Consider the following 14,189-nt stretch of genomic DNA (forward strand, 5'->3'; position numbering starts at 1 on the left):
CGGCGCTGGCATCTTCACTTACCACCACAGTTCCAGTAGTTCCATCCACTTTGTCGATGTATATTATTTTGGTTCCATTGACTCATCTGTCTGCATTTGGACTGCCTCATCCATCAGCACCATCAAATCCTTAGTCAACTTTTTGTACCAACGGATATCACTAGGTGTCCCCAGGGCTGAGACCTCCTCTGATGCCTACAGGGACTGCTCCACAATTTACTGAGGATAGTTATATTTCCTCCTCTTTGAACTCTGATCATGATAGACCCATATCTTCAATAGGTCATTTAGGTTGCCGTACAGAAAATGTCGAGCTTCCCCAACTCCAGAGCAAAATCATTATTATAGCAATGCCCCAGTATGGTGCCCTCCACTGTGGGCAATACAAAAACGACTGTCCTCAGACTTACTGGCCTTCTTCAAGACCATGTAGGCCCCTGTCGACCACCAGTGCAGGAGAAAGTCACGTTTTGTACCTGTGGCACCTAGAGAAGATCCTTCTCTAATCCTACAACCTCCCTTTTTATTTGTGCTCACAGAGAAAGAGGACACTAGGGAGAAACATCTACATATTTCCCTTTCCTTCATAGTTCTGCCTCTTCTCCAAATGAGGCCATCACCCCAGAGTTGACATCACCTCCTCCTGAGGACTTTAAAGTTTTTCAGGACTTCATAAAGCAAGTGGCCACATCTCTGGAAATACAGAAAGAATTTGTGCAAGACAATCTGTACAAACTACAGGACATCTTGCAAACTCCTGCTCCTGGAAGGGTTTCCCTTCCCATTAAATAAGCCTTGCTGGGACCTGGAAAGACCCTTTGGCAGACTCAGGTCTCTATTCCACCCATTGCCAAATGGGTGGACAAAATATACCAAGTCCCTCAGAAAGAATCCAAGTATTTTTTTTTATGTTTGCCATCCCAGACTCGTTAGTGCAGAAAATGAGCATTCAAGGCAGTCTCACCTTAAGACTACCCCGAAAGGTAAGGAATATAAGAGACTAGATCTATATGGCAGAAAGTTTCAGCCTTCATATAAGGGTGTCAACTTAGGAGGCATTCTTGTCCAAATATACCTTTATTAACTGTAGAGCAATTCCACAATGTGTAGGAAAACTGCCTGAGGAATACAGGGATCATTTTTTGGTCATGGTATCTAAAGGTCATCTCAGTGCTTACACATTCTTCCAAGCAGCTACCAGCAAGTCAGATATCATGTCTGGTAGCTACAGCCATTTCAATGAGAGATTCTTCTTGGTTGCAGGCCTCCAGCATCCCAAAAGAACCATAAAATACAATAGAAGATCTACTTTTCAAAGGTGCTAAGCTGTTCGCTGAAAAAACTGACGATGCAATGCGCGCATTGAAAGACCTTCACATGGCCCTTTATCTGCTGGGTTTCTGTACCCCAGTGACAGAGGGGAAGCAGTTTAATCCCCAAATGCAGTAGAGACTCTACCAGCAGCAGAGACCTCAGGATGCCTCAAAAAGAAGAACTGAGCCTCTCAGACATCGCCCATTGGCATCATCTGCAGCAAGCTGTTCTCACCAGATTTTGGTGGCTTCGAAACAGGCAGGATTAAAGGGCAATCTTTTATGATTTAACGTAATTCACATTGGATTTGTGAGTACATCAGGCTTTGCTAAAGTCCGGCAAAGGTCTTTCTTCCAGGTAGAATAAAAGACGGTTATTCACCTTTGTAACTGTTGTTCTTCGAGATGTGCTGCTCATATCCATTCCAGTTAGGTGTGTGCGCCGCGCGTGCACATTCGTCGGAAAACTTTTACCCTAACAACTCAGTGGGCCGGCAGGTCGCCCCCTAGAGTGGCGCCGTCATGGTGCTCGATATATACTCCTGCCGGCCCACCCGCTCCTCAGTTCCTTCTTGCCGGCTACTCCGACAGTGGGGAAGGAGGGCGGGTGTGGAATGGATATGAGCAACACATCTCGAAGAACAACAGTTACAAAGGTGAGTAACCGTCTTTTCTTCTTCGAGTGATTGCTCATATCCATTCCAGTTAGGTGAATCCCAAGCCTTACGTAGGCGGTGGGGTCGGAGTGAAATGTGGCAGAATGAAAACTGCTGAGCCAGAGGCTACAGCATCTCTTGACTGTTGAACCAGGGCATACTGCGAAGCAAAGGTATGGACCGAGGACCAATGGAGCTGCGCGACAGATCTCGTGGGTAGCAACATGAGCCAGCAAGGCGGCAGATGAAGCCTGAGCCCTGGTAGAATGCACGGTGATGTGGCTTGGGGAAATATGAGCCAAATCATAACAAGTGCGGATGTACGCCATCACCCAAGATGAGATCCTCTGAGAGGAAAACAAGCAAGCCTTCCCTTTGGTCTGCTACCGTGACAGAGCTGGGGCACCTTACGAAATGGTTCTGTCAGCGCAATATAAATGCGAGCACTCTACAGATGTCCAGGGAGTGCAATTGTTGCGCCCATTGCTTTGAGCTGTGGGTAACATGAAAGGCCGAAACCACTTTAGGGAGGAAAGCCGGGTGCGGTCATAACTGCACCTTGTCTTTGTGAAACCTAGTGTACGGCGGAACCACCGTAAGAGCTCTGAGCTCGGAGACTCGTCTGGCCGATGTAACAGCTACGAGGAAAGTTGTCGTCCAAGACAGGTATAGCAGAGGGCCGGTTGCGAACGGCTCGAATGGGGGAGACATAAGTCTGGTTAAAACTAGGTTGAGGTCCCAGGTTTGGGCTGGGCGGCGCACCTGAGGGTGCAAGCGCTCCAAGCCCTTGAGGGGCCTCGAACCTATAGAGTGTGAGAACATGGAACGTCCACCTTAGCCTGGCTGGAAGGTAGAGATGGCTGCCGAGTGTACCCTCAGCGATGATACCACCAGGCCCTGCCACTGAAGGCCAGAGGCAGGCCAAATAGAGGGGATCGAGACCTCGGTAGGAGCAAGATCGAGCGTATTGCACCTGTAGAAGAAACGCTTCCACTTGGCCCGGTACGTTGACCAGGTGGAAGGCTTCCTGTCACCCCGGCTCAGTTACGCAGCAGCCACACCGTGAGGCGAAGAGGCTGCAGGTCCGGGTGACGAAGCCTGTTGTGGCCCTGAGTGATGAGGTCTGGGTGGGGTGGCAGGGTAATTGGGTCGGTTATTGACAGGCCGAGCAACGTGGTATATCAGTGCTGCCTGGACCACGCTTGAGTGATCATGATGATGCGCGCGCTGCCCCTGTGGAGTTTGAGTAGGACCTAATGAACCAGTGGGAACAGTGGGAAGGCATAAAGGAGTTGGCCTTTCCACGGCATCAGGAATGCGTCCAAGATCTATCCCGAGGAGAGACCTTGGAAGGAGCAGAACATCTGGCATTTTCTGCTCTCGCAGTGAGCAAACAGGTCTATGTGAGGAAAAATCTCCACTTCTGGAAAGCAGAACGCCTCACATGGGGGAGAGTGACCACTCGTAAGACAGGAAAGACCTGCTGAGTCAAAGCGCCAAGGCGTTCCGAACGCCTGGGAGAAAGGACGTCACCAGCTCCATCGAGTGGGCCATGCAAAAGTCCCAGAAATGGATGGCCTCCTGACAAAAGGGGGGAGGACCATGTCCCTCCCTGGTTATTTATGAAGCACATGGCCGTTGTGTTGGCTGTAAACACCGAGATACCATGGCCTAGCAGCTGCCGCTGGAACCCCTGGCACGCCAGGCGGACTACTCTCATTTTTGGGGCATTGATGTGGAATGCCAGCTCCCGAGAAGACCAAAGGCCTTAAGCTCGGAGGTGACCATGAGCACTCGAGCAGAGAGATGACGCGTCTGTCGTCAGAGGCAGTGAGGGCTGGGGCGGATGGAACCGCATCCCTGCCCACACCAGGGAGGGAGTTAGCCACCCCTCTAGGGAGCCTAAGGTGCTTGAGGGAATGGTGACTACCATGACCATTGGCTCCCTGTCCGGGTGGTACGCCGAGGTGAGCCGGACTTGGAGAGGATGGAGGCGGAGCTTGGCGTGTTTGGTTACAAACTTGTGGGCAGCCATGGACCCAGGAGACCTGAGACAAGTGCGAGCTGAGGTCGTTGGGAAAGTCTGCGGACCTCGGATGATTGTTGCCATCGCCTAAAACCGCAGTTGTGATAAGCAGGCTCCGGCTAGGTTGGAGACCAGGATAGCCCCTAGGAAGTCCAACCTCTGCGTGGGAACCAGAGTGGATTGCTCTATAGTAATCATCAGGCCTAGACCTGTGAATAAGACCGTGACGATGCCCACGTGCCGAGTGGTTTGTGTCTCGGAGTCTCCTCGGATAAGCGGATCGTCCAGATACGGAAAAACGCATATCCGACATCACCGAAGGTAGGCGGCGACTATGGCCGTAAACCAGAAGTACTGACAGTTGGCTAGAAAGCGGAGGTATCTCCTGTGCGGAGGGAAGATGGCGTTGCGAAAGTACGCGTCCTTCATATCGAGGGCGGCATAGTAGCCCCCAGGAGGCAAGGATGGAATAATGGTTCCCAGGGATACCATGTGGAACTTCAACCTTATCCTAAACTGGTTGAGTCCGCGCAGGACTAGGAAGGTCTGAGACCTCCGTTCGAGTGGGGGACTAGGGCATAACAGGAGTAGACCCCCTTGCCCCTTTCGTCAGTCGGCGTCTGCACCTCTTGTACGAGGAATTGCTCGTGAGAGGGGTCCCTGAAGGGGGACAGGGCTGGAACAAATTAGAGGTGGTACCTATGCTCCACCGTGCGCAGGACCCAGCTGTTGATTACAGATTGCTCTCGCCCCTCGCTCCACCGATATGGCCACCAGGTGCCCGTTATCTACCGGGTAATGAGCGTTGGAATAGGGCGGAGGTTCGATCACTGGATGCCCTGGGGGGGGTGACAAGTGCCCAAGGGTAGTGACGGGGATAACGCAAGCAATCAGTCGTAGTGTTAAAGATTGAGGATTTATTAAATGAGTCACAGATAAGGATAAGGGACCACACAATTAGTTACAACTTGGGCTTACAATATAATACTAGAACAAATAACACAAACACTACAATTACAAATAGAAGCTGGCCCTGGTATTTTTCTAAGTCCCAGTAATTATTCAGGTCGTCCCAGGGGTTAGTAAAAGTGATATTGGTGCTATTAGTAATCATAAATGCAGTAACTAATCTTATTAAACACAAATTGTGAGGCTCAACTGGTCCCCCTTGCGTTCAAGGTTTCCTGGTCAACGGGTTTCCCCTAGCAGGAGCCTTGGGGCGGCTGGAACCAGTCTCTGCCTCTTATCTAACAGCACAGATATACAGATATCCTTAACAGCTAATTCTACTTACACATACAAACCACAAAAGTTTCATTACGGCCGGCAAGCAGTCAGGCTCTGGGAAACGCGTGAGCCAGGAGAGAGCTTCAGGTTGATCAAGCCTGGATACGGTTCGACGGGAATTCGAGTTCTCTCTCCGCCCGTCCCCAGGAGGGGGTCAGGAATATATAACGAATTTTTCGTCATAATTTATAATAAGCCAATTGCAGGGTCGCGAGTGGCTCATGCCCATACAAGGGAGGCAATCGGCCCCCAGCATCTCTACCCAGGAAGCAACCGTCGTGAGGGGAACTTCCCCTCCTCAGGTCGGCCGACCGCAAGGTGCTGTTTCCTGTTACAAGTTCTGCTTTCTGAGCAGCTATGTGATCAGTGGCAGTTCTGGGGGCTGGGGGAAAATTCCGCTGGGGGGTGGAGGCCGGAGCACCTGTTGTCTGGCCCTGGGGCCCAACTTGGGGGTCTAACACCAGCGATCTGAAATTAACTGGGGCCACGCCAGGAGAAAGCGGGATTGGGATCCCGGCCTGTGACTGGTACACCGCCCTCAGGCGCACCTTGGAAGGTTCGTCTTTGGTCCCAGTGGTAATTGCGAGGGACCTTGACCTTGGCTCTTTAGGGGTCCTGACGTTCATCTGCGACCACCTTGGCCTCGCCGTTTGCCAAAGTCCTGTCTCTGGCTAGGCACAGAGTATGGCGGCTGGGGACAGAAAGGCCTGCGTTTGGTCACTGGCATATGCATGCTGAGAGAGCGCATTAGGACCCTATTGTCCATCAGGCTTCGCAGCCTGGGGCTGTCTTTGCCGCGAAGAGGCCTTTACCAACAAAGGGTAAATCCTGAATGGCATACTGCAGCTCCGGCCGGAGGTTTGAAACCTGAAGCCATGAGATGCACCTCATGGCGACACCAAAGGCCAGAGTCCTGGCTGCTGAGTCTGCTGCGTCCAACGAGGCCTGGAGGGACGCTCTGGGTACCTTTTTTTTTCCCCGTCCTCCAAGACGGCAGCGAACTCTTGGCGGGAGTTTTGAGGGAGAAACTCCATAAACTAAACTACCTTCACTCAGGTGCTATAATTATAGCAGCTAAGCAAGGCTTGTTGCTTTGCTACCCAGAGCTGCAGGGCCTCTGCAGAGTACACCTGGCAGTCAAGTAGGTTCATTCGCCAAGCCTCCTTTGGTTTCGGGGCTGGCGCCCGCTGGCCATGCCAATACCTCTCCTTAACCGACAGAAAGACTAGTGAGCAGAGAGGAGAGCGGACAGACGAGTAGTCGTACCCCTTAGAGGGCCCCATACCGGGTCCTCTACCTCTGGGATCTCCTCCACCTCAGGTTGTCGGGGGGCGTATCAGAATCGTGGTCCTGAGCATAAGATCTGCGCATGTGGGATGACACGGATGCGTGTCTGGATGGCCATGGAGGTACTAAAAAAAAAAGCATGGGCAGAGTCTCTGACTCTATCGGACCTTGCCCAATTTGGCACCGGGGACCAGCACCGGGAGGCGTACCGGTACCTGGAACGAGATCCAGACCTGCAACCAGAACGGTGCCGGGAGGTCGACCGAGATCTCGAGGCTCGGGGAGAGGCTACGGGAGTCACGGTACCTGTCGCGGTGCCGGGAGTCGGAACGGTGCCGATAGTAGCGGGTCGGCGAACGGGATACCGACCGGTGCGGCAAGTGCGACCAGTACCGATGAGGAAAACAGCACCGGGACTGCAAGTGGTGTCGGGTGTGCCGACGGGACCTGGAGTGTCTGCGGGACCATGATCATGAACAGTGCCGCTCTGCTGTGCTGGCAGAGGACGGTCATATGAAGAGACTGTATTACCCGCACCGGCGGTGCCGGGGTCAGGCAGCATCGACTCTGTCATGGCAATGAGACCCCTCGCCGTTGGTAATATCTCCGGCGTGGAGGGAACAGCAAGCTCAACCACAGTGCATACTGGGGAGCTGTCAGGCACCGGATTCGACAGCCCTCGTGGGACCGGGATTGACGGTACCGAGGTCGTCAGAGCTTCGGTAGGTGTCGGTGCTGGGCGATCCGACTTAGACGAGCTCTCTGGCTGCGGTGCAGTCGGCACGGAAGCAACAGGAGCAGTAAGCTCAACCACGGCGCGTGCTGGGGAACCGTCAGGCAATGGATTTGACGGCCCTTGTGGGACTGGTGCCGACGTCGTTGGTGCCTCAGAGGTGTCGGTGCTGGGCGATCAGACTTAGACGAGCTCTCTGGCTGCGGTGCAGTTGGCACGGAAGCAGCAGGAGCAGTAAGCTCAACCACGGCACGTGCCGGGGAGCTGTCAGGCACCGGATTCGACGGCCCTTGTGGGACCGGGATCGATGGTGCCGACATCGTCGGTGCCTCAGCAGGTGTCGGTGCCGGGCGATCCGACTTAGACGAGCTCTCTGGCTGCGGTGCAGTTGGCACGGAAGCAGCAGGAGCAGTAAGCTCAACCACGGCGCGTGCCGGGGAGCCGTCAGGCACCGGATTCGACGGCCCTTGCGGGACCGGGATCGATGGTGCCGACGTCGGTGCCTCAGCAGGTGTCGGTGCCGGGCGATCCGACTTAGACGAACTCTCTGGCTGCGGTGCAGTTGGCACGGAAGCAGCGGGAGCAGTAAGCTCTACCACGGCGCGTGCCGGGGAGCTGTCAGGCACTGGATTCAATGGCCCTGGGGGACTGGAATCGACGGTGCCAATGTCATCGGTGCCTCTTCAGGTGTTGGTGCCGGGCAATCCGACTTAGACGAGCTCTCTGGCTGCGATGCAGGTGGCACGGAAGCAGCAGGAGCAGGGGGCTCAATCACAGCGCATGCCGGGGAGCCGTCAGGCACCAGCAGGAATTGTAGGCTTTCTCGACCTCGGAGGAAGGGAGCGGTGCCGAGTCGACTTCGGTGCCGGCGACGGCCGGTGCCGAAAGGCCTTGGCAGTACCGGCGGGGTCCGGTGCCGAGAAGGCGCTTCTGCAAGGCACTTGATCATCGCTCGGTGCCAAAGGTGGAGGGGCAAGTGAAAGTCCCGCTCCTTTTTGTTCTCGGCTTAAAAGCCTTGCAAATGGGGCACTTAGCGGTCAAGTGTGATTCCCTGAGGCACTTCAAACAGGAGTCGTGTGGATCTCCCTTCGGCATCGGCTTCTGGCAGGCCGAGCCCATTTTAAAACCCGGTGAGCCGTGCATGGGCTCCGGCACCGGGTGCAGGGAAGGGGCTACTTCCTGAACCCCACTAACTATTACTAAACTAACTATGTTAGCAAAGAAAAAACGTATAACTATACAAATATATATATAAAAGGATTATAACTGCATAACTATATACGAGAACTACGAGTAGCTAGGGAAGTGGAGGTCAGCTAAGCCGCGCTCCACTGTTCCAACGACCGACACGGGCGGTAAGAAGGAACTGAGGAGCGGGTGGGCCGGCAGGAGTATATATCGAGCACCATGACGGCGCCACTCTAGGGGGCGACCTGCCGGCCCACTGAGTTGCTAGGGTAAAAGTTTTCCGACGAATGTGCACGCGCGGCGCACACACCTAACTGGAATGGATATGAGCAATCACTCGAAGAAGAACAGCCCACTCCACGAAGGCGCATGCCACTGCATCTGCCTTTTTGAGCAACATTTCTATAGCGGACATTTGCAAAGCAGCAATGTGGTCATCTGTACAAACCTTCTCCAGACACTGTGGTGTTACTCAGGCTTCCTGAGACTACGTCAACATCATCAAGTTGGTGCTGGAGTCTCTCTTCAAGTAGCCCAAAGTCCCACCACATGTAAGGAAACTGCTTGTGAGCTACCTACAGCAGAATGTACAGGAGCAACCTTAACCCTTTTGTTAACATGCAGAAAACATTTTCACCCTCCCTATCCTTTTCCCCTCTCCTCACCCCCACCCAAGCGAAAAAACAAAATTTCAAAAAGACTGGTGGGACAGCATCCCCTGGAAGTTGGTGCTCAGGCATCTGCTCCTGAAACTGATCCTGGGGATGTAAATTGCACAATCATTCCAAGGAGAAATCAGTTAGTTACGTGTACAGTAACTATTGTTCTTCAAGATAAGCTGTCCACATATAAACACCACACACCCCTACTGCCACTATTACTACCATCTTCTCTGCAACTTTGAATTTAGCTTACTGGCAGTGCTAAGAACGGAGAGGGAGCCAGCATTCACGCCCCTTTAAACGCTCGACTTGGCGTATGAGTATAGCAGAGGCATACTTACCACCTGCTGGTATGGCTGGCAAAAGTTTCCAACTCGAGTGCATTGGGTGCACATACACCTGCAGTGGAGTGTATACATGTACAGCACAACTCAAAGAACAACAGATATTATACATGTAAGTAACCATTTTCCAGAGTGTGGCATCATATTGACACCCACATGGTTCATCGGCATAGTTGGATTCTTTAGAATCACTGTGCAGACCTCTGACGCTTGAGCTAAGAGACTGATAGCAGCAATTGGTTATCACCCTCCATATGGATCATCATTAGAGGGAGATGAGACACACACTTTGCCAGTGGTTTTCACAGATATTTGCTAACATCACAGGAATTGTGAAACTGAGAAATCTTGGGTTCCATTCCAGGGTCTAGAGGAGTGTGTTCTCTAGTGGGCACACTTCTTCCACCTTTTTCCCCCCAAGTTTGAGCCCTTCCTTCAGCCGTGTTTCCTGTCCACACTGACTTCCAGCCCCCCTTCCCTGATTCTTCATTCAGTCTCATTCTCACCCCACCCCCAGTTATTGGTCCCACTTTTTTTGCCCATCCACTGTCAGATCTGCATCTTGGTCCCTCCCCCACCCCCATACCCCCCACCCCACTTGTTCCCATCCTCCTCCTCCACAGCTCCCAGTCTCAGTTGTCTTGCCCAGCCAGTGCCAGTATTTCTTTACCAAGCTCCCAATCACAGCCTCCATTTCCCCTCCCCTTGTCTCCAGATCAGCGTCCAAGTCCCAGTTTCCATCCTCAGGCTCATTATCCAAATCTGCTCCTCCCACCATCCCTTTGTGCATTCCCATCAGGCAGTTTCCTCGTTGCTGCCTGGAGCCACTGAGAGCGTACAAGAGACTATCTCCCTTCTGTCAGTTTCACTGCCCAGACCTTGGCCCTGGACAGCCCACAGCAGTCCAGCTCTGCAATTGCAGGGCAATTCCTTGTCAGCCCTTGTCTGAAGCATGCCCAGTGCTGATGGAATCTTTGGGCAGCTTAGCTATGGACTAGCACAGGTTTTCTCAAACAGGAGTCGCTGCTTGTGTAGGGAAAGCCCTTGGCGGGCCGGGCCGGAGTGTTTACCTGCCCTGTCCACAGGTCCGGCCGATCGCGGCTCCCACTGGCCGTGGATCGCTGCTCTGGGCGAATGGGAGCTGCTGGAAGTGGCATGGGCTGAGGGACTTACTACTGGCTGCCACTTCCAGCAGCTCCCATTGGCCCAGAGGAGCGAACCATGGCCAGTGGAAGCCACGATCGGCCGGACCTGCGGACGGGGCAGGTAAACACACTGGCCCGGCCCACCAGGGGCTTTCCCTACACAAGCAGCGACCTCTGTTTTTGAGAAATCCTGGTCCAACAAGTCTCTACTGAGCATATGCAAATTGCAGGGTGTTTTTAAAAGGCTTATAAACTGGCCAAATTTGGGTGGATTTTCACAAAGATGTCAAAAGACATCTCTCAGGGCTTGGCTACACTTGCAGCTGTAGATCACTTTGGGTTAAACCAGCCTTCGGAGAGCACACTAGGGAAAGTCCTGCAGTCTGGCCACACTGACAGCTGCAAGCGCACTGGCATGGCCACACTTACGGCATCTGCAGCCGCGTTGGGAGTGGTGGATTATGGGAAGCCATCCCAGCTTTCAAGTGGCTGCAACTGTGCTTTTCAAATGGGGGTGGTGGTGGGGTGAGGTTTGTTGTTTGTATGTGGGGAGAGAGAGGGAGTGGGTTTTTGGAGTGCTGAGAGTGTGTCAGCACACTATCTTGTAAATTCAGATCCCCCTAGCCCCCCTGCCTCTCATTCATTCACTCAGTAAATGTTTGCTTTGCCTGGTTGCAGATAAGCAGCCACTATCTGAAGCGGAGCTCTGAAAAGGCACTTCTGCATTCCTCAGCCAATTTCACAACAAAGAGAAGAGATGCCACTTGACTTAAGGGAATTATGGGATGTTTCCGGAGGTCAGTCAGAATGCTGTAACGTAACTCCTTATTCATACTGGCCCTGGGGCATTTCAGCCAATAGGCAACAGCTGTTATCCCTCTCTTGGAGGTAGAGTACCAGGAGCACTCTAGCCAGGGAGTCAGAGTGTTCTACGTGCCTTGCCAGTGTGGACGGGGAGTGAGGAGAGCACTCTGTAAGGGAGGCTTTATTGCGGTAGAAAGTGCCAGTGTAGCCAAGCCCTCAGACACAAAGGCCACACCCTGCAAAGTTTCAAGTTCCTGCTCAAAATATAATAGCTCTAAAAAGTTACCAACATTTTGAACATTGGCAAAACAGTGTATTTCCCATAGGCTCATTCTTGGAAACAGATTAATTATTTTGGCTGAAAGTTTCCTAAATTGCTCAGCCTGAGACAGAAATCCAGCATGTTAAATTTCTCCCCAAACAGTTAGTTTGACGAAGTTATAGGCTGTGAGAATTTCAACTTTTATTTTAAAAATATCTTAGCCCCAATGGTTGCAGAGAAAATCATGAAAATGTGAATCATAATAGCTCAAAAATTAGAAGGCAAATAAATGCACTCTGCTGCTAAATAATACTTAATCATTTCTTTAGTCATTTTGATTATTTATAAATGCTTATGGTCAGTTGTTATCAGGGTCTACAAAATGCAGTGAATTTTTAAATATGTGATCTGACTTTTAGGACTCTGGGAATAAATAAAATGCCCCCTGAAGATATTGGGGCCTTTTTAACATTTTAGAGTGTATTACAGCACTGCTGCTTAAATATGAGCGAATATATATCATTGTTATTTTTTGGTTACAGTTTTTAAACATGATGAACTTTAGCATCATTTGGAAAAAATAGTTATGGTGGCACAACTGAATCTTCTACATGAGATGGAATGGAAGATATACATACTGCAGAGGCATTGAACATTTCATCAATATGTGAAGTCAAACATTTTATAACTAATATGTTGCTTAAAGCATTCAAACAGAATGGGAAGAGTTGATAATGTAAGATCAGTATATGAAGATTTCATAGTTTTGTTTTTACCCAAGGTAGGTGGGCATTCCTATTTTGTTAATTCTCCCCCTCTCTCCCAAAGACTGCTGATATATAGGACCTGGTCCTGCATCCCTCCCATACCCAAAACTCCCAGTTTATAAGGAATGCTGGATTGGACCCTTTAAATTTAAGTTATAAGGGGATTTTTTTTAGATTGGCTGGTTGTAGTCAGTGAATGTTACATACTGTCAGATATTTAAAGGGATACTTGAAAATAGTCTGCATTATTTTGATTATCCTACACATAATCAAAGTTGAGCATATTTAAACTCTGTAGTATAATGTACATGCATCAGTTTTTTCTTGTGTAAGATGTACTGTGTTTCACAAGAAAAATTCACAGCATTGCAAAGCAGTTGTAAAACAGTTTATTACTGAAATATAGAACTTTGGACCAATCCAAAATATTTAAAACCAATTTCAAAGTTTATAAAACCTAAGATTTAATTTTTAATTTATTGTGCAAGCTTGATGAACTGTTATCTGTTTTAAAAAAGTCAACTTACAGCCAGTCACACTTCATTATTTATTTTGTTACACATTAATCCAAAACTAACTTTATAACAAAAGATATTTTAAAATTTCAGTACAGTCTATTCTATGTTCACTTCCTTTATCATATTTGAAATACAGTACTGTAATTGTGTTCCATAACTATTCTGTCTGAAAACAAGATAAGAAGGCATCCAACAGAGAATTAGTCTGTTTTTCAAGCACACTGTTCCAGTCTCTGAAATCTATCCTATGAGCATTTTTTAAAAAATTAAACAGCAATGAAAGAACTGTCTTACATAAGGCCAGATTCTACTATTGACTATATGTGCACAGCTCCCATTGACTTAATGTGTAAGAGAACAAATGATACTGTGTATTTAAAAAGGAAACATCTTCCTAGTCAAGAACTTGCTTTTTTTTCTTGAGATTTTACTTATATCCTTTTGCGTTCATGTGCACTAATGTTTCGCAATGATTTCTTTTTTGGAATTTCAAGTTTCAGATCTCTGCTATGAAGCTTTTGTTAAAAGAAGAGCTAAAGTCCTACATCTTTAAAGCAATTTTTTCGTCTCTATTAGCGTTATTCCTTAGCTGGTTGGAAAATTTCTCTTACAAAGCCATGAAAGGTTTATCATTTGCATATAGATTTTTTTTTTGTTCATTTTATGTGAAACCCTCTACTCAACATCCCATTTAATTGTCTTAAGATTAAATGTTAAAAAAATTGATCTGTTTTCTTTGAGAGAGTGTTTAAACGATATCTATTTTCTAAAATAAATATATTTTGTTGGAACTGTTTAAAAGATTTAGTGGGACAGATGCCTTGTATTTTATGCAGTGTTGCATATGTTTATAGGTGATATTTTACAACTTTTCTTTTTCTATTTCTATTTATGGAAGCATATTTTCAGAAAAAGGCCCACTAATACAAAACCTTCAGTTTGAGATGCTGTTTTGCTTGTAAAATAAAGGGCTCCAATAAATACAGTCACTACTTCTCAAAGACTTCAATAAAGCAGTACTGCAGTCATCACAGAATATCATTTTATATTTTATGATACAAGAAACAGCTGTACATGTTATACAAAATATTAAAGATGCCACTGAATTGGCCTAATAAAACAAAATAACTGTACCTTCATTATGATCCTCCAGCATTTCTCTTTTCCCTGTTATTTTGTGTTAAACAATAAATTTAG

General features: G+C 49.2%; 1 protein-coding gene across 2 annotated transcripts in view; it reads left to right on the forward strand.

Annotated features, from left to right (window-relative positions):
• UGGT2 (UDP-glucose glycoprotein glucosyltransferase 2) overlaps positions 1 to 14,131 on the forward strand; it is a 280,647-nt gene extending 266,516 nt beyond the window's left edge. For both annotated transcript variants that reach the window (XM_050947053.1, XM_050947062.1), the window contains one exon: positions 12,250 to 14,131. In XM_050947053.1, coding sequence (XP_050803010.1) covers positions 12,250 to 12,272 — 23 coding nt within the window. In that variant the 3' untranslated portion in view covers positions 12,273 to 14,131. The remainder of the gene's footprint in view (positions 1 to 12,249) is intronic.
• The last annotated feature ends 58 nt before the right edge of the window (positions 14,132 to 14,189 follow it).

This window comes from Gopherus flavomarginatus, chromosome 1 (assembly GCF_025201925.1).
Source record: "Gopherus flavomarginatus isolate rGopFla2 chromosome 1, rGopFla2.mat.asm, whole genome shotgun sequence".
NCBI classification, from domain to species: Eukaryota; Metazoa; Chordata; order Testudines; family Testudinidae; genus Gopherus; species Gopherus flavomarginatus.